We start from the raw sequence: 19,160 nt of genomic DNA, 5'->3' as shown, positions 1-19,160 counted from the left end.
TACAGCGGTGCCAGTGCTGCCACGTGGCCCAGGCAGAGACGGTGCTGGAGAAGGTGGCATCACTTTTACTGAGTTCAGGATGCAGCAGGGCACGGCCCACACCTCGGTGTCCCCGTGGCCGCCCTTGTCCTGTGTGGCATGGGGTGCGCAGGACCCCCGCCAGCCCCAGGGCAGGTCACTCCTGCCGGTAGGTGCCATTGTAGGTGAAAGGCTCCGGGGCGACGCAGGGGCCGGGGCTGGCAGGTGTCCAGCGCTGGATCTCCAGCCGGGAGAAGGTGGGGGAGTCCAGTGGCCGGACGATGACAGGGCTGCGCGAGGCCACCGAGGGGTCCTCGTCGAAGAAATTGAAGGGGCGCAGGAAGAAGCCGACAGCATTGCCAGGGGTGGCTGTGTTGGGGATGTCCTCAGCGTGAGGGACATGCAGGAAGCCAACGGTCACCCAGGCCACCAAGTCCTGTGCAGAGGGGACCGTGGCCATTGGCAGGGCACATGGCACGGCAGACCCCCACAGTGAGCGGTGGTGGATATTGCCATCCACCCGCCCAGACCTGTCCCCACTGCCCTGTGTCCCCTGGCTGTCACCTGGTCCTCGATGGTCTCGTTGTTGTGGATGAAGCCCTCGAAGCTGACCAGGGGCTCCCAGGGGTTGTTCTGGGCGTAGATGCTGCTGCTGCTGGGCTCATTCTCGTGGTGCCGCGTCACAGCCAGGTGATACCTGCGAGGGCCAGGAGCAGGATCAGGCCCACTGCTGGGGGCAGGGGGCAGACCCACCCATGTGCATGGGTGCCACCTCCCACCCCTGCCCAGGCTCCCCCAGCTGTGCCACCCACTGCCCAGCTGCACAGGGGAGACATGGAGCTGGTGGGAGGCGAGGGGTCCCCAGCTCTGGGGGTACTTGGCACAGCAGCCTGCACTGGTGAGGCCACTGGCCACATCCCCACTATGGCAGGACAGGGGGCCAGGGTCCCCCTTGGCCAGGGTGCTCACAGCTGGGACCCCAATGCTATGTGGGTGGGTGCTACCACCTGCTCCGGGGTGCATGGCAAGAAGTGAGGTGTCTCTGGTGGTCACCCAGCAGCCAGGGATGGTGGCAGCCACAGCTATGACCAGCTCAGCTGGCAGCACGGCTGCTGGGGTGGGGACAGGGAGCCAAGGGCACAAGGTGCTGGCAGGAGACAGTCCCTGCACCATGTTCGTGCAGCTGAGTGACGTTGGGGGCCGTGCCACAGCCCGTGGAGGCTGGCGGGAGCCCCGTCCTTGTGCTGCAGGGACCCCCCCAGCCCACCTGCCCCAGGAGACGCCCTTCTCCTCCTGCCAGCCACGTGGCAGCACCCGCCCGGCATGGGAGCTGTGCTGGATGCGGTAGCTGCGTGGGTGGCCCCAGCGGTTGTGCTGGTGCGGGTTGTAGAAGAGCAGATAGCGTGGCAGCGCCTTGCCAAAGGGGAAGGCAGCCTGGCGCTCGCTGCGACGGGGCTGCCGGTGCAGCCAAGGCTGCACCACGCGGGCGCCCGGGCTCCAGGGGTTGGAGATGTTCTCGAAGCGCACATCCATCGTCTCGAAGCTGTTGCTGGTGCCTGCAAGCAGAGAGGCCGTGAGCAGCAGCAGGGCCTGGGCTGCACTGGCACAGACGGCAGCCCGCCCGGTGGCCCCAGCATGGGGCTGGGACCCCGCAGAGATGCCACCCCAAGGAGGGGGGGATCATTTTCAGAGGGTCCGGAGGTGCCCAGACAGCAGTGCTCCCCTGGGGCCCAGGCTCCCAAGCCCCTGGCACTCCACATGGGGTATGGTCCCGCCTCCCGGCACCCTCCCCAAAGCCATGGGTCCAGCTGGGGGGCAGCAGGGGGCTGCACCTGCGATGTCCAGGTCCACCTTGTAGTGCACCAGGTGGGTGTGGAGGTTGCCCAAGACGTGACTGTGGACACGGCTGCCGTAGCGCCGTCCCTGTGGTGTGTAGAAGGTGGCATGGATGAAGCCAGTGGCATGGACTTTGGCCTCCATCACGCCGTTGGGGTAGAGGAGGAAGTCCCAGATGTAGTCATAGTTGTAGACAGTGGAGGTGGTGCGCAGGACCAGCGCGTGCCCCTCCAGGCCGGCATAGAAGTGGAACCCCCCCTGGAAGTCGCTGTCAAAGTGGCGGCGGAGCGGGACACCGGTGGGCAGCTCGAAGATGCAGATGGCATGGGAGAAGCGCACTGGCCCGTCGGTGTCGTAGAGGTGGTGGGCATCCAGGTAGGTGGCTGTCTCGGGGCAGTCGATGCCGCGGGCCAGCTCATAGGTGACAGAGCCCATGCCCCAGCCAGCATCCATGTACTTGGTCTGCATGGCGGCCGGCGTGTGGCCACCGTAGAAGGCAATGGCCTCCTGCACGCTCACCTCGTAGGCCAGGCGCTCCCCATTGAAGCGCAGGTCGAAGAGCTGGAGGCCGGCGGAGGAGCGCAGGCGGAAGGCCAGGCTCCAGCCCCCGTACTCCAGCTGGTTGCCCTGCAGCCGGTACCGCCGGCCCTGGGGCTCGCACACCTTGGCCCCGTGCACCTCGGTGGGGGGTGCCAGTGGCGAAGTGCCCACGGGGCTCATAGCTGGAGAAAAGCTGCCGGAGCGGGGGCTCAGCCAGGTAGGCCACCGCCAGTGTCCCCCGCTCATAGCGCTCGGCCAGCTCCTGCGCGCTGGAGAAGTACTGCCCATTGTACCAGAGCCGCTGCACTGCCCAGCGGCGCGGGTCGGGGTCCCCATGGTCCACCAGCACCTCCAGCCCCACCGGGTGCAGGAAGAAGCCCTCCACAAAGCGCTGCAGCACCAGCCAGCTGCGCCGCTCGCCGGGTGCCAGCCCCCGCGGCGCGATGTCCGAGAAGGTCAGGCAGCGCTGGGAGCAGTTGTGGTACCAGAAGCCGGTGGAGTCGCGCAGCAGCCGGTAGAGTGGCTCCATCGCCTCTGCCAGTGTGCGGTGCAGCAGCTCATACTCCAGTTGGGTCATGGGCCGGGCAGCAAAGGGCACGGCGCAGCCCCCCTTGAAGCGCAGCGGCTGGTAGGAGCTGGGTTGCGGCAGGGGCCCCACAGCGAATTCGGTGACATTGGGCTCTGCCTGCCCCCCAAAGAAGATGACTGCCCGAGCCTGGCGCCGGGGCCGGGGGCCGCCCTGGTCCAGGTAGCGCAGGGCCAGCCGCTTCTTGGGGGGCAGCAGCTCCACCAAGAAGAGGGTGTTCTTGGCCAGGGGCGCCCCCCGGCTCGGGGACAACCCCAGCTCTGGGCGGCTCATCAGGAAGGTCCGAACGGCCCTCAGCTCTGCTGGAGACAGGTCAGCGAAGATGGATGCCTTGTCCGGAGGCGGCACAGTGGGGCCAGGGCCAGAGCCAGCCGCAATGCCCAGCACAGCCAGTGCCCAGGCGAGCCGGAGCAGCCACATCCTTGGGGGACCTGGGGGCAGAAGTGGTGGTCGGCCGTGGGGCCATGTCCCTGCCTGCAGCCAGCTGCTGCTGGCTGCACTGGCACCACAGCAAAATATGGCACAGGCACCCCTGGGTGACACCAGCACATGTGTCCCGTCCCGTCCTGCCCTGCAACACTGTGCCAGCGCAGCAGGCAGGGCACCATGGCGTGCTGTGCCGTGCCGGCTCTCCTGTACCTGGGGAGCATGACCCTACAGGTGCTGAGCACCTGCCCCATGGCAGCACCCAACCCCAGGAGCCCAGAGGGAGCTGGACAGGTGCTGGTGGTCCAGCCATGGGCACAGTCGCCCCCGTTGAGGGATCCCTGATGCCAGCTGGAGCCCGGGGGGGGCTCTGCTGGAGCCTGGCCCAGGGGGTGCCCAGCAAAGCCTGCAGTGGTGGGTAACAGGAGGGGAGCAGGGGGGGCTGGGCTGGCCACAGCAGCGGGAACGGGCTCTGCTGGGGGCACCATGGCCCCAGCCAGCCAGCACAGGCACTCGGCAGTACCCCGCAACAGCTGGCACCCCCCACGGGGGCTGCACAGCCTCTCTGGCCCAGGCCTGCCAGCACATGGGACCCATCAAACGTGGCAGCTTTGGCCAGGGGGGTACACTGGCTTGCAGGGCTGGGGAGCTTTTGGGGCAGGGAGGGGGCCCATGGCATGTGCGGACAGATGTGGGCTCAGACCTCACTCCAGTGGGACAGCGGCACAGGGGCACAGCCAAAGCCCTGACGCTGGTAGCCCCGAACCATGCCAGGGTCCTGTTGGGGGGCTGCTCCCCCTGGAGCCCAGCCAGCTGCCCCCAGACCCTGCTGTGCTGCCTTGGGGCTGCCTTGGACCCCAAAGCACCCACACAACCACGGCTCTGGGCAGGGTGCGAGGGGGCTCTGTACCCCCCAAGGGCGGCTGCTGGACCCCACCCCGGGGCCAAGCACCCCACCGGGGCAGACTAGGCAGGACCCCTGGAGCCCGAGGAGCACACACACACCCCCCTTGCAGGCAGCTGCCGCCGGCCCTCAACACCCCCCAGGCCCCCTCCTCGGTCCCCCGCTCACCTGCTCCCGCTCCGGGGACCTGCCTGCTCGGTGGCTGCCCGCTCTCTGCCCCGGCCCCGCCGCCCTGGGGGTGCTGACACCCCCCCCCGCACTGCGCGAGCCTGCCCGGGGTCAAGGCCGCTGCCGCCGGGGCCCGGCCCCCCCCCCTGCTCCGCCACACCCCGGGGCCGCACCACTCTCCGGGTTTCCCACTCCCCCCCGGAGATATGCGCCCCCCCCGGTATGGGTTTCCCCCATCGCCCCCCCACGGCGCATGCGGTCCCCCCGCTATGGGTTCCCCACACACCCGCACCCGGGGGATGCGGGGGCCGCCCAGGGTTTCTAATCCCCGGGGGATGCGCCCCCGCCGGGTTTTCCACACCCCCCCCGGGGGGATGCGGCCCCCCCGCTACGGGTTTCCCACACCTCCTCCCGCGGGATGCGGCACCCCCATTCAGGGTTTCTCACCCCTGGGGGATGCGCCAAACCCCCTCCCCGGGTTTCCCACGGCCCCCCCCGGGGATGCGGCCCCCTCGCCGCCGCCCCGCACCTGCGCGCTCCCGCCGCCGCTCGCCGCCGCGCTCCTGCCCGACACGCCCACGCGGGAGGGGCCCCACCCGTGGGGAGGGGGGAGGGACCCCAGAGCACCCCTGCCTCGCACCCTGGAGCTGGGTACCAGGGGGGCGCAACCCGCGCCCCGTGGCTGCAGCCCCCGTGCTGTGTGCGGCGTGGTGGGTCCTTGGCGGTGCTCCCCGCGCCCCCCCGCGGGGACGGGCGTGCGGGGGAGGGGGGCCCGCTCCACGCGTGGGGCCGCGGCCCGGGGCCGCGGGTTAATGAACACCCGGTGGGTACCGGCCCCCCGCCCCCGCCCGCCCGGTCGTTCCCCCCCCGCCAGGGCTCGGCGCTTTATGACCCCGCCGCGATCAAACTCCAGGGACGAGCCGAGATAACGGCCGGGAGGAACCCACGCGAGACCACGGCCACGCAAAGCCCCCTCCCCCGGCGGCCTCAGCAAGCGCAGAAGCCCCAGACCCCCCTTCCACATACACCCCGAGTGCCCCCCGTGGGTCATCGCATCTCTGTCCCGCGTGGGAAGTGGGACGATCCATGCGGGTTCCCTCGGTGCCCTGGAGAGCCCCCAGCTCTAGCAACCTGGGGGGGGGCGGGCTCTCCGGGGGGAGGGGGAGTGGAGGAGGAGGTGGCGCCCCCCCCCGCCCCACGGCCGGGTTAATGATTGCCGGGGTCAGGCGGGTCCCGCTGCCCGGCCGTGCCCCCCCGGGGCTGCCCGGCCCCGGCCGTGCCCGCTTCGTGCCGCTGACCCCGGGGAGGGGACCCCCACCCCGCCGGCACCCCCCGCATCCCGCTGCTCCCCGCCCCCGGAGCTGCCACGGGCGGCAGTGGGTCTGCACGTGGGCGGCAGGAGCGGGGGAGCTCTGCAGGAGCGGGTGACACGGGTGCGGGGCTCCGCGGGGGAGCGGGCGCTGAAGGGGTCGGTGGGTCTGCTGGGGTGGGTGAGGAGGGACGGGGTCTCGGCGGGGGCAGCACCGGGGCTGGACAAGCTCCGGGTCGCTGCGGGTGGCCCCGGTAGAGCGGAGCTGTGCGGGGGGCCGAGGGAGGGCAGCGTGCCGCGGGGACGCGCGGGGGCTCAGAGCTCCCACGGCTCCGCCCGGGGGTCGCAGGGCCGGGGCAGCTCCTGGGGGAAAGGCTGCGGGGGGCTGCCTGCGGGGGGTCGATGTCAGAGCAGCCTGGTGCTGCTCCGGCGGGGGTCGGCAGGGGGGTCCGCACGTGGGCAGCGACCCCCGGGACGCACCGGGGTGGAGGGGAGCGATGGCGGGGGGCGGGGCGGCACAGCCGTGCTGCAGCGCGTGGGGGCACAGCCCGTTCCCCCCGGGGCCGGCAGGAGGAGGGGAGAGGACCCCGCACCCGGGGGGCCTCTGGCCCTGGTCGCCCACGACGCACAGCATCGGCGACGTGGCCCGCGCGGCCCCGCACCCACACGTGCCGCTGCTCTCCCAGGCAGGGGCAGGCAAGGGGGGCTCAGCTGTCCCTGGGGACAAGGGGTGCCATGAAGGGTTTGTCTCGTTTGCCCCTCCCCCCCCCCCCCCGCAGCGAGACGGGTGAGGGGAACGGATTTGGAACCAGAAATCCAGGGAAAAAGGAAAAACTGGATGTGTGGTAAAGCAGGGGGTGGGGGTGGGGAGGTGACCCCTGGCTCCCAGAGCCCTGGTGCCTCCTGCCCCCCCAGGCGCTCCCCGCCCCAAGCAGCCCCCTCCTCACTGGCAGTGCTCTCAGTGGCACCCAATGGGCCCTGTACGGGTGGGGGACACTGCGGGAGCAGGGCACAGCCCTGGAGCTGGGATGGGATGCTGGGGGACACCTTGGGACCCACCCCTGGGGCATCCCCCCAGCGTCCCAGGGCCACCCCCAGCCCGAAGCCCAGCAGGGCTGTGCAGGGGGAGCAAGCCCGGGACTGGGGGCCTGAGCTCTGCCCCGAGGAGCCCCCCAGCCTGCCATTCCCTGGGCCTGCAGCAGCCATGGTGTTTCCAAGCCCCCCCCCCAAATTAAATATTGTGATGATGGAGATGTTTCCTGCTCTGCAGCTGCTAGCACTGGGGTGTGGGACATCCCTGGCCGGCCTGGGGGTTTTTGGTACAGTGGGTGTCTGCGCCCTGGGGTGACACTGATGCTGGCCCCTGCCTCGGGCACTTTGGTGACCTCCCGCAGGCTTTACAGCTGGCCAGGGTGACAGGGACACGGACTGCCACTGCCCACCCGTCAGTTCCCTGCCGTGCTCCCCATGGCAATGCCCACCATGCCAGGGTGCTCCGGGGGGCTGGATCCCCCATTTCCCCACCTCTGGGTGCTGCCACCCCACTAGGGGCCACGGGCAGTAGGGCCAGGGGTGGCAAGCTGGCACCCCTCCTGGAGACTGACTGTCCCTGTGGGTGCTGGACCCTGCCCTGGGGCCATCCCACCCTGTCCAGCTCCCCCTCACGGGATGGGGGGGTCCGGGGAGCTCCCTGAGGCCGGGAGGGCCCGCAGCCCCAAGGCGATGCCCTGGCTTGTCCCTCCTACACCCGTTCCAATGGCAACGCATCCGCAAACCCCCATCCCTGTGGGTACATCCGTCCTCATGGCAACACATCCGTGACCCACGCCCCTACAGCCTTATCCGTCCCCATGGCAACGCGTTCCCGCCCCCCCATCCCCATGGCAACGCCTCTCCTCACCCGCACTCCGCCCCTCCCACTCCGTCCCACACCGTTCACATGGCAACGCCTCCCTTAGCTCCGCCTCCCACTCCCTGCGGTCCCGCCCCCTCAGGCCTCCGTGGGGGCGGCTGTGGGGCGGGCGGCCCGGCAGGGGTCGCGAGGCCGCCGCCGCTCTATGGTCGGCTAGAGCGGCTCCGTCCCGGGACCCGCGGCAGGGCCGAGGGGCGCGGGCAGGGCCCCCGCGGAGGGGTGCGGGCAGCTCTCCGTGCCGGTGAGGGGCGACGGCAGCCAGCGAGCCCGGCGCAGGCCAGGCCGCGCTTCTGCTGGTGGAGCTGGGAAGCCCTCGGCGCTGGACAGCGCCATGACACCCCTCCCCCTCCGCCCTCCCGGGCGCCGGTTCGCGGCCTCCCGCGGGCCCTGCGGCACCCCGGCCGGGCAGCAGCGCGGAGGGCTCCCGGACTCCCCAGCCGTGCCTGAGGAGGGCCGGGGGGTCCCTCAGCAACACCGAGTGCAATTCCAGCAAAGCTTGTGTCTTCGGGGGAGTAAGCCCCGGAAGACAAAAAGGCATGTGGCTGGCAGGCTTGGTGCCACCGGGTGACACAGAGGGCGCAAGGACCTTGTAGAAGCAGAAGGGTTTCACCAGTCGTGGATGGGGAGCAGCAGGCTGGCGTGGTGCGTGTGTGGCAGTTCCCCGGTGGGAGTTTGAAGTGCATCTTGGCAGCAACAGCTGCTTGGCTGGCAAAAGCATCATATTTGCCATTTTCTTGGTAATGCCGAGGCGAAGCTGTGGTTGTAGAGTGCTTTAGCAGCATTCTAAAATCTGAGATGCAGACAGTGATCCCTTGTGTGGCCCTGGTGTCCTCACACAGTACAGAGTGTTTACCGTCGCAGCTCCTGCAGAGCCATACGCACCAGCTGCTGGGTTATAAACTCAGTCTCACTGAGGGTATGGAAAACTGTTACAGTTTTAAAAGCAAAATTCCTCTGTTTCTATAAAAGGAAACCACACAAGGATGCCTGGAATCAAAGGAGCCTTTGAAACAAAACTTCTGGGCGGGTGTTTGTGTTTCATAACAGATTAAGTTATCAGCCGCATGCAGAGCACGGCGCAGGTGATAAATGGCCATGGGAGACCGGAGGCCGGTGCTTCCTCCTGCCAGGCAGAAACCAGGGCAGAGCTCCTTGTGTTGATGAACTCACTTGTGCCAAAGGAAGGGCGAGAGGAAAGCAAGGACCAGGGAAACAGCAGAGGCAGCTGAATAAACCCAATAGTTAACTGGAGCTGCTTGAGCCTGCGGAAGGCAGAGAGTCTGCTGCAGCGGGAGGGTGTCTAGTCCTGCAGGGTTTGTGCCTCTCTGTCCAGGAATGGGCTGTAGGGGGTTTTGCGTAGAGCAGAAAATTGTGTTTCACAGCACAGCTAGTTAACTGTCAGAGCCTCCACAGGCAAGTAGTATGGGCTGATGATGTATGATGAGGTAGTAGTCTGTCTTCAGTGTCTCCTGGATCAGGAGTGGAGCAGCAGGAGGAGTATCTTGATCCCTGCTTTGATGCTTTTACACTGTCCCTCAGCAGCTCACCCTCACTTTTGGGAGCGGCAGCCATAGGCATCCTTTCCTGCCATATCACACAACGGCCACCTGCAGGAGCTTTTCCATGTCCTGTTATGGTGTGTCCCACCAGGGAAAGGATGAAAGAATTTGTCACTGTTGCACATGCCAAGCTGTGTTATTTCTGTTCCTGGAGGGCATGGTGATGCCATTATCGCAACAGTCAGGGTGGACCAGACAAACACCTCTTTCTGATTTTTTTAAGGTGCCCATCTCAAAGGCTTCATGTTCGTAGGGGATAGGTGGTCTGGTGGCAGCAAGAACTGGAGAGATTCTCCCTTGTTTTGGAGCCTGGGTTTTGAGATAACCCAGTTCTCTGGAGGAGGCGGCAGCAGATCCATGGCCTCTGAAAGGCTTTGAGAGGAGGCCGGAGAAACATGAAGACTTTGCAAAAGCAGCTGCTCGCAGTATCGCTGGAGGTACATCAGGCACATCTCTGGTTTTCAGTGAGGTGAGAGTTCCTTACAGATACTCACTTATGCATTGTTATTAGCCTGCAGTGAGGTTCTTGCCTCTGAACACATCACTCTCCTCCTGACACCGAGTTTTGAAATTGGGTCCTGCTTGCTTTGCCTAGAGTCCCCCATTCCTGTGCAGGAGAGACAGTGAACAGGCAGGTGATCTCTGTCCGCCCTCTCCAGATGCTTGTGACTAAGCAGAGCTCCGTCACCTTCCTGACAACCTCTTCCCCAAATCTGAAGCCTCCTGGCCTGTTGTTCCTCAAGTGGAAGCTGTTCCAGCTGATCCCTTTTGGGAAAAGGGCGACCAGGAGTGCTTGCTCTGCTGGAGAGTTGGGTGAACATGAAGGAAAGCGCTGGTGGCAGGGACATTGTCTCTTGTTCTTCTTGTGTCTCAGGTGACCTGACATCTGCATTGTTTTTTTACCTCATGTTTCATGCCTTTGGTGTGTCTCTGAGGCGTCCCCTGGCTGCTGCTCACCCGTTAGGATGGGGCAGGGAGCAGTTGTATGTTTCCCACGGGTTTTGCAGCATGGCCATACACAGGGGCTCTGACAACAAGACAAACCAGAGAAGAAATGTGCCATCATCTGGTGAGCACCGGCTGGCAGCGTGCCTGCCTGCACCTGTGGTGGGCAGGTCCTGTCCGAGCAGCCACCTCCTGGAGCAGAGGGATTTATCAAATGTGGCATTTTCAAAATAAACCTCTGCGATGCTTCTGTGGCCTTGAGCTGTCATCCTGCATTCCCTTCGCTATCACAGCGAGGACCGCCATCAGAGCAGGCTGGAGGGGAAAAATATGAAGATTTTAGTTACAAACAGGGCTGGATTGTGGTGCAACTTGTGAAAAGCAAACACAGGGATTGGACATGTCTGGAAAGCTTCAAACATGTTTCCAGAGCTCCACTGTGTGTGTTGTGAGACCTTAAGACCTCTTGTTTATGAGAAAATATTATTTGCCATCACCCCCCTCCACAATTAGAGCAGCCTTCTGGAAACTGTGTTGCATGCTGGTCAAAGGCAAGTGAGATTTTGCTCATATTCTCAGGAGCAGAATTAAGACCCAAAATGGACTCCAGTGCCAAGGAACTTTATTTGCCCAACAACAGGTTTGCAAATGCAAAGGCGCAGTCTGGGAGGAGAGAGGAAGGAAGGAAAGAGGAAGGAATGAATGAGTTCACAGCAATAGCTACTCCCCCGGAGCTGCAGTGTCCAAGTCTGATGGGGGAATGTTCTGTCTGATGTTGGTGTTTTTTACAGGGTTGTCACGAGCTGTTCTGCTTAACCACACCTTCCACCCGGTGGTGGTATGTGTGCCTAACACCGTTAGGTGATCCTCAGGTGTCTCCAGGCCCCTCAATCTCCTGACCCTGGGTCTGGGTGCATGCACAGGGGTTTGGTCAAGTTTCTCAGAGTTAGCCCCCCTGTTGTTCCGTGGTGTCAGCTGGTGTTGGTTGGTGGTTTTTCACCGACACAGTCTACACCATGTACCTGGCAAGCCACAGAAATGGGGTTATTTGTCCCCTTTTACCAAACATCTCCTCTTCCTAAGCCATCCCTTTATACTAATCCCCGTTAGACCTGAGAGGCTACACTTTGCTCCTGCTCAGCATAAAACAGAGTTGGTTGTCCTGTGCCTTCAGGGCACGTTGCTTTTAAAGCATGGAGGTGTGAAGCTGAGCTTTCCCGTCTCCTTCAATGCTGTCCTTCGGAGCCAACCCCTCCGCTCATGGTGCAGTGCGGTTGCTGCAGTTCTCAGATCTCCCCCTTCGGAGGAGGGTTTGAATTGCTCCATCTGGTGCCTTCGCACCAGATGCAGCTTTTTTCCAACTGTTCCATAACTGCAGTCAAAAACCTTGTAATCAAAAGAATAATCAAACGCACAATGGCCCCATAAACTCCCTCATCTCTTCTGCCAGCTGTTTCTTTCTTTTAAGAGAAAATCTTCCATTACTCAGGCCTTTTACAAGACTATGCTTCTTTCTGGGGCCTGGGTTCAGCATTTCACCGAAGGGACATTTCCTTTTCAGGTGCAGAGGTCTGCTTTGGGAAAGGCAGTTACTAAATCACCTGAGCTGAGCTGTGCCCTTGCTGCTGGAGAAAACGGGATAAATGGTTTTAAGTGCCCAACCGCCTCTCCCTGCAAGTGCAGCTTTCCTTGCTGCCCACCCCAGGCTGTGGTATGTCAGTTTGCCCCCACAGCGCCTCCGTTTTACAGTGCAGACTGTTGTCCCTGCCAGAGGATCAGTCCCACTCAACCCCTGGGTGTGGATGCTGCTAAGCCTGTCCCTTCTCAATCCCCTTTGGGCAGGAGAAGGACCTGCAGAGCCTCCTGGTTGCACCTTGGCGGCTTCTGGAGAGAACCTGCACGCTCCTGGCTGCCTCCAGCCTACCGCAGTCCCTGTCTGCAGCTTCCCCACCATCCTGCACGCTGGATTCCTGCTGCTGCAGCTCCTCCCTGCTGACAGAGCATCCCGCATCCCGCGGGCCCTGCTGGCGAAGCCTGGCAGCGTGCCTGCGTGCCCCAGGCTGCCTCAGTTCTGTCGTTTGTCACTAACCGAGCCCTTCATGGCATCGGCGGTGACGAGATTGTTTTATCAATTGAGTGTAGCCGGTTATCTCTGAGAGCAAAACGGTGCTCTGCAGCTCCTAGGGGACACTGCACCGCACTGCCCTTGCAGGGGCTGCCCACGTGCTGTCTTCAGGTTCTTCCCTTGGCTTTGCCCGTGCTGTTTCGTTAAAGTAGCACTTACAGCTGCGGAAGTTCCATGAAGAATTTCAGAGTGAAATTTCTCTGTGGGCAAATGAGATGGAGATTGAACCTCCATAATCCTCTGACCACTGTGAGTTTATCTGTGTCACCAAGGGTGTTTGTCACCGTGTCTCCTGTGTTTTTAGGGTCTTCTCTGTGACTGAATATCAAGGGCTACATCTTCCCAACTGTCCAAGTGTGGGTTTTTGTTTTTTCCTCTGGACTTTGCAGCCTCTGGAGCAAGCCCTTCTGCTTTCCTACAGGCCTCTCCATCTGATGGGGTGTCCTTGCGATGTCAGCACTTGGGCTGATGCATCCAGACCTCACCCACAAGGTGTCCTCTGCCAGCCCCGCGGTAGCTCCAGCCCTACCAAGCGGCACGCACCTACACCGAGCAGCACCACAGCAAGCCTGCAACATCTCTGGCGCGATCCTGAGCAGGAGGAGGTGGCATGTCTGTGTGAGCACGGCATGCTCTGTGGCATCCCTCCAAGATGTGCTCTGTATTCCCTTATTGGTATGCATGTAATGAAGTCTCATCTGGGGAAAGCTAATCACACAAAGGTTAATTGAAAGCTTGCTGTGTGGGAGGCAGGGAAGCATGATCTTTGGCCAAAAATACCTGGCAAAGTGTTTTGGAACAACTGAGCAATTTTTCATTCTGTTCATCTATTTTTGTTGCCGACTGTGATGCTGTCCTCCTCTTTTCCTTCTCTGGTGCCCCATGTGAAGTGGGCAGTGGGCTCATATCCCTGTGAGAGACAGCATTTTCTCTGTCCCGAGAAGAGGGACTGGCTGCTGCAGGCTTTGCTGTCCCCTGTGTCTTCCTGGCTGCTGTAGCCAGGCCCGCAGAGCACGAGCCCCTGCCGTGGCAATGAGCATGCTGGCTGCTGCCCGCACTGTGGAGCACAGGGAGGAGGAGATCTTGCAAGGGCTTTGGTCCAGAGGAGGCCACGGAGATGGCCAGAGGGCTGGAGCCCCTCTGCTGTGCAGCCGGGCTGGGAGCGCTGGGGCTGTTCAGCCCAGAGAAGGGAAGGCTCCTGGAGACCCTGGAGCACCTTCCAGCACCCAAAGGGGCCGGCGAGGAAGCTGGGGAGGGGCTTTTCCCAAGGGCCTGCAGCGCCAGGACAAGGGGGAACGGCTTTGCGCTGAGAGAGGGCAGATGGAGATCAGAGCTGAGGGAGAAATCCTTCCCTGTGAGGGCGGCGAGGCGCCGGCACGGGCTGCCCAGAGCAGCTGTGGGTGCCCCAGCCCTGGCAGTGCCCAAGGCCAGGCTGGACGGGGCTGGGAGCCACCGGGGCTGGGGGAAGGGGGCCCTGCGTGTGGCAGGGGTGGGACTGGGGGGGTTTTAAGGGCCCTTCAACCCAAACCGTTCTGCCATTAACCCTGGCAGTGCCAAAATAGTACAAATGAGGGGCAATTTGTCATGAAAAATGTTTGGCCAATTGTGAAGACTTTTATTGTTTGGACTTTCTTTTTCTCCACAGATCAGGAGATTTCTGTACTGGGAAGTCCTAGTGGATATTGTTCCTGGGATGAGATGTCTTACAGGGAGAAGTGTTGGTGCTTCCAGCATCCCTAGGCACCTGCAGCTTTGGTAACTGGATTTTCCTAGGGAAAGCTGGAAGCCAGCTGCAGGGTGGCCTCCCCCGTGCCCCACTGGCCCTCGGGGCAGCCCCCCTCCCTCCCCGGGTCTGGTAACAGAGGGCTGTGCAGTGTCCCTGGTAAGCGGGGACACAGGTCTGGTAACAGAGGGCTGTGCAGTGTCCCTGGTAAGCGGGGACACATACTGGCAGGGACAGCTAACGATGGAACACAGGGACCACATAACCAACTGCGACATCACTGTCTGTGATGCTCTCTGGGAATATTTGACCGATCTGGATAGTTTTTGTCTAAGGGCAGTTGCTTTGCACTGCAGCTGCTGTAGGTTAGGAGGTACATCCCTCTGCCTGTTGCAGCTGCCCGGGGAAGATGTGTGATCCCTGAGGGCCCTGAGGACATGAACTGGCATGCAGGCACGAGGGTGGTGTGCTAGAGAGGCTCTGTGCATTGTCTGCTGCCTCAAAGCCAACACGAGCATCTCCTTCCTGAGGCAGGTGTCTGCTGCCGTTGCCCTGCTCCATCCAGTGCCTGCCTCGGTGTCTGACAGAGCAGAGCAGCTCCAGCTCTTCCCTGAGCTCAGCAGCCTTTGTGCCCCATCCCACCGACCTCCCGGAGATGGATTTCTCCTCCCAGCTGGTGCTGCTGCAGGTGCCAGCCTGGTGACAGTCTGATTTTTCAGCATATAAGAAAACTGGAGGAAATGTCCTTTCCAGACTTCTGCCCTCTCACTGGGAAGAGCACGCAGGTCCTGCTGGGTGACAAATGCTGTGTAGACTGCAGCTTATGGCTCTGGGCAAGCCACATCCAACCTCTCCTTATCCTTCAGCACTTGGTTCACAGTGAGGTAATCGCCATAATTTTTAGCACTAAGAACATGTAGACCAAGAAATCTGTGTCCTTACGGGTATTAAGGAGAGACTGATGGACACTCTTCAGTGTCTTAAATTCCCCCGCCCCTTCCAGCTCTGGTCTTATTCCAGAATTAGAATTGGGAAAATGTCTCACAGCCTCATGAATTCGTTCTGAATGGCAAAGAAAGAAGACAGTGAGTTTGGGACTTTCTGTGATTTTTTGAGTCCTAAAGCACAAATGAGCATTCATGTCCAAGTGAGATCTGCTTCGCGGTCCCATGCTCCCTGACCCCCCTGCACGTGACTGGCACTTGGCCTGGTTACCATTGGCTGCATCATGTGTACACCTGGCACATTTGTGGGACAACTAGGGCATCCAAAAAAAAGCCACCTAGGGCCACGGCATGTGCTGCGCTCAGAGGTGGCACAGAAATCAGCAAAAGGAGAAGCATCTGTGTAATAACCAGCATAAATCACCAGTGGTACATCCCCCCACCGCCTAACGCTGGCCTGGAAATGCTCCTCCCATGCTGCCGTGGCGCTGAGCTCTGACTTCTCCTGATTCAGCTGCCCCAGTTCCTGCTGACATGTTCTCGCCCTGCCTAACAGCTCTGGAGCAGGGGGTCACAGGCAGATGGGGAGACATGAGGCCGCCGGCAACACCGAGGGGGGTTTGCTCCTTCTCGATGATCTCATACAAGTGTGAATGTTTGCAATATGTCATCTTCTGCTTGATGAAAAGCTTCTGGCTACTGGGTCTTAAATTCCTTGACTGGGTCTTAATTTCCTTGTCCTGCAAGTGCACTGAAGCAGCCTGGCCTGCTTGCTAGAAACTGGAGAAAAAATATTCCTCAATTTATGCCTTTGGGATGCCCGCGTGGAGCGGAGCGGAGGCCAGCATGGGTGGTCAGGTCACGGCTGGAGGAGCAAGGTTTTCCAGGCCACAGCACATCTGTCAGCACTGGGGAAGCCCCTGTTCCCCCAGAAGTGGAGCAGCGGGAGGGCAGGCAGCGTGGAGTAGGGCAGCATATGGACTGTGGGCACCCCTGGAGGGAAGCTGGAGTGGTTTGGTACATGGTGGTGCGGTGTGCCACAGTCCCACGTGAGCATGGCTGTTAGAATCAGCACTCTGCTGTTCGACCATCAAGGGGGGCTCTGGACCCCACCAGGGCCCCGTGTTGTGCGTGGCTACAGGGCAATGGTGAGGGTACCGCTGGCTGTCACCAGGCATCTTCTGCGCAAGACCAGGGCCTGTGCCCTGGTCGGCGTGTCCAGCCCTGCCACCCTGGTGCTCTTGGGGGTCCTGGACACCAGGTTGTCACAACCTGAAAGGGGTCATTTAGGACGTCCCTCCCCTTGGGGCTGATGGCCAGATCTGCAGGGGACCAGGGGATGGTGCATGCGGTGTGTTGCTGAACACCCCCCACCCCCACCTCTGACCGTTATCAACGGTTTCAGTTTTAATTAAGAGCCTCAGGATAACAGCGGTTCCTACTGTCCCCAACTCCCAGCAGGATATGTGGCTTTTAGATCACAAGCCTGTTTTCCATCAAGTTTCGCCAGACTCAGGATTCCTGGTTCGCCATCTGGTCCGAGGCCAGATGCCTCCTGCCTGGCCTTGTCCGGCTGGGTCCGCAGGACTCTCTCGGGGCCAGTGCGAAGGTGTGAAGCCTCTGGGCGGCATCGCGTGCAGCGGTGCGTTGCCTCTGCAAGTTTCTTAACTGCTCTCACAAGGAGTTACCTGCCTCTTGCAAGGACTCAGCTGTCCCTTTATCTGCTTGATTTTCCTTCTGGGCAGCAATTAACACAGCCCCTAAAATGGACCCCAGGCACCAGGATGGTGGAGGGGAGGTTTCTCACCAGGCTTGCTGTGAAACAAGCAGCACATCCCACGGGAGGCTGGGGAAGGGTCTTGTTGGGAAGAAAATACAGGGGACATGGCGGGATGGCAGTGGCCCTGCTGCCCTCAGCTCCCACCGCACCCTGGGCAGGACTGCCCCCCTGCTGCCCCTTGGCTGCGGTCCCTGCCTGCTGCCGGCACCGGGGCGCCCAGGCTTTGCCTCCCTAGGGACGAACTGTGCCACCGTGCTCCCACGCCAGGCGTGAGCCCTCCTTGCACCGTGCTCTTCCTCGCCTGCTTCTTTATTTTGCATTGTAATGCCAGGCCTGCAGATGTGGCTCTTGACCTTCCCCCTGGCCTGGAGCCAGCACCGCTCTAACCAGAGTTCACTGCCCCAGCGTGTCAGTGGGTGCCCATGTTCCCTGGCATGGCACGGCACAGCACAGCATAGCACAGCTCAGCACGGCTCAGCCTCCCGGGCCACCCACGTCTGCTGGGTGGGCGCGTGGGGGTGGGGATTTCTCACGTGTATTGACAGCAGCAGAACTTTGGCATCTTGCAGGAGTGTTTCAGCTGTCTGCAAAAATTCCATTCTCTACTGCAGAAAAAATCAGGGAAAAAGCTTCTTCTGTGGTTTTGGTGTTTCCAGCAGTGTCACAGCTCCCACATGTGCAGGCCCATCCCTCCTGCTGTGTGCCCCGCAGCTGTGGGCAGGGGAGGGCAGAGGGACAGCGGGATGTGGTATGGGGACCACATCCCTCCTCCTGTCCTGGGAAGGTGGCTGGGCTGCCAGGAGCATCAGCAAGAGTCTGTGCCAGCCCCTGCCACCTCATGTGGGACAGGGGAGAGAAGGGGATGTGGGATGCACCGGGGCGGTGGTTCCCAGCCCAGGACATGGCCCTGTGCTCTGTGACAGCAGGTCTGGGGGCTGCAGCATGTGGAGAGCAGCTCTTGGCTCCCTGTGCCAGGAAAATCTCTGATTCGGCACCTCCCGTGCCGTGCCAAGAGAGGTGATCTCCTCAGGCACTGGGGGTGTTCACGGCTTCCCCATCTGCCGGGCTGCTCTCTGGCTTTGCTCCACCCTGGGGATTTCGCAGCAGTGCTGGTGCCCAGAGCAGCACTGCCAGCTCCCTGCCGGTGCTGCCCACAGGTCGATGCTGGTGCTGGCGTTTTCAGGGCTGTTCTGTGTGGGGATGAGGAGCACGGAGCAGAGCATGGGGAAGGGATACCTGTCCCGGTAATCTCCCAGAGGGAGAGCCCAAAGGGCTTTCCTTGAATGGGGCCAGTGCAAGCTCTGGTGTGGGAGTGGGAGTGGGAGAGCAAAGGTGGGGAGGTGGAGGACATAATTTTCACCTGGTTTGGCAGGTGCTGGCCCATGGCGAGCGCCTCTTGGGACCCATCCTGAAGACCAAGGTGCAGGAGCTGGCCCTGAGCTCGGGCTGGGACTTTGAGGCCACCGACAGCTGTCTGTGCCGCTGGAAGATGCGCCACAACATCATCCTCAAGCGGCACCAGGGTGAGAAGGCAGACGCAGACGTTGGCAGTGCCCAGAGCTGGGTGAGCAAGGTGCTGCCTCCCCTCCCAGCCAGCTACCGCACTCAGGACATCTTCGGTGTGGGGGAGACGGGGCTGCTGTACCACGGCTCCCTGCAGCGGGCGCAGGGCCCTGGGGACCTGTGGGCACCAGGCAGCAAGAGGGAGAGGGACCATGTCTCCGTCCTCTGCTGCACCAGCCACACTGGCATGGAGAAGTGAAGCTTGCTGGCGGTGGGCAGGAGCCGGTGACCACGCTGCCTGCCTGAGGACCCCTGCACACTGCCGTCACCTACACCAGCTCAGCCAATGCCTGGGTCATGGCGCGCATCTTCCAGGAGTGGATCCTGCAGCGGGACCAGAAGCTCTGCTGGCACCACCACAGGGTCATGCTCTTCATGGGCCACAGTAGTGCCCACCCTCCCGAGCTGAGTGCCAAGCTGTGCAACGTCGAGCTGGTTTTCTTCCACCCAACACCTCCAGCATCACTCAGCCCATGGACGCCAGCGTCATCCCCAGCTTGAAGGGCCACTGCCAGGTGCTGGTGCTGGCCAAGGCAGCGCAGGAGCTGGTGATGGCCTGAGCAGGGCAGGCGGCTGAGATTGCCGTCTGGGTGACACTGCGGGATACCACCTACCTCCTGCACAAGGCCTGGAGGCTGGTGCAGCTGGGCACAGTGCAGAGCTGCTTTCGGAAAGCCAGCTTCTGCCTGATGCTGCTGGAGCACTGAGAGGCCAATGTGCAGCTACTGGCAGATGTGTCGTGGCTGCCCTTCATCCACAAGCAGGACCTGCTGGCCTTCACCGACATGGGTGCGGTGGAGCCGGCTGCGGGTGAGGTGGCAG

The 19,160-nt window shown here is 62.2% G+C and overlaps 1 protein-coding gene and 1 long non-coding RNA gene across 2 annotated transcripts; one reads left to right on the top strand and one right to left on the bottom strand.

The window, feature by feature from the left end:
- Nucleotides 1-45: 45 nt before the first annotated feature.
- Nucleotides 46-5,243, bottom strand: AOC1 (amine oxidase copper containing 1). The gene is given in 6 exon segments (XM_055806664.1): nucleotides 46-454; nucleotides 583-715; nucleotides 1,286-1,574; nucleotides 1,851-2,547; nucleotides 2,549-3,411; nucleotides 5,008-5,243. Coding segments are annotated over 5 exon segments (2,250 nt in total). The 5' UTR covers nucleotides 3,401-3,411; nucleotides 5,008-5,243; the 3' UTR covers nucleotides 46-175.
- A 2,824-nt stretch (nucleotides 5,244-8,067) lies between these two features.
- On the top strand, nucleotides 8,068-15,706 carry LOC114012285 (uncharacterized). Its single transcript, XR_008747529.1, has 4 exons — nucleotides 8,068-9,727; nucleotides 11,765-13,003; nucleotides 13,974-14,178; nucleotides 14,227-15,706. It is a non-coding gene; the product is annotated as an uncharacterized LOC114012285 (long non-coding RNA).
- Nucleotides 15,707-19,160: the final 3,454 nt, after the last annotated feature.

This window comes from Falco peregrinus, chromosome 5 (genome assembly GCF_023634155.1).
Source record: "Falco peregrinus isolate bFalPer1 chromosome 5, bFalPer1.pri, whole genome shotgun sequence".
NCBI classification, from domain to species: domain Eukaryota; kingdom Metazoa; phylum Chordata; class Aves; order Falconiformes; family Falconidae; genus Falco; species Falco peregrinus.
The sequence above is the reverse complement of the archived record's forward strand: the minus strand, read 5'-3'. Positions and strand labels throughout refer to the sequence as shown.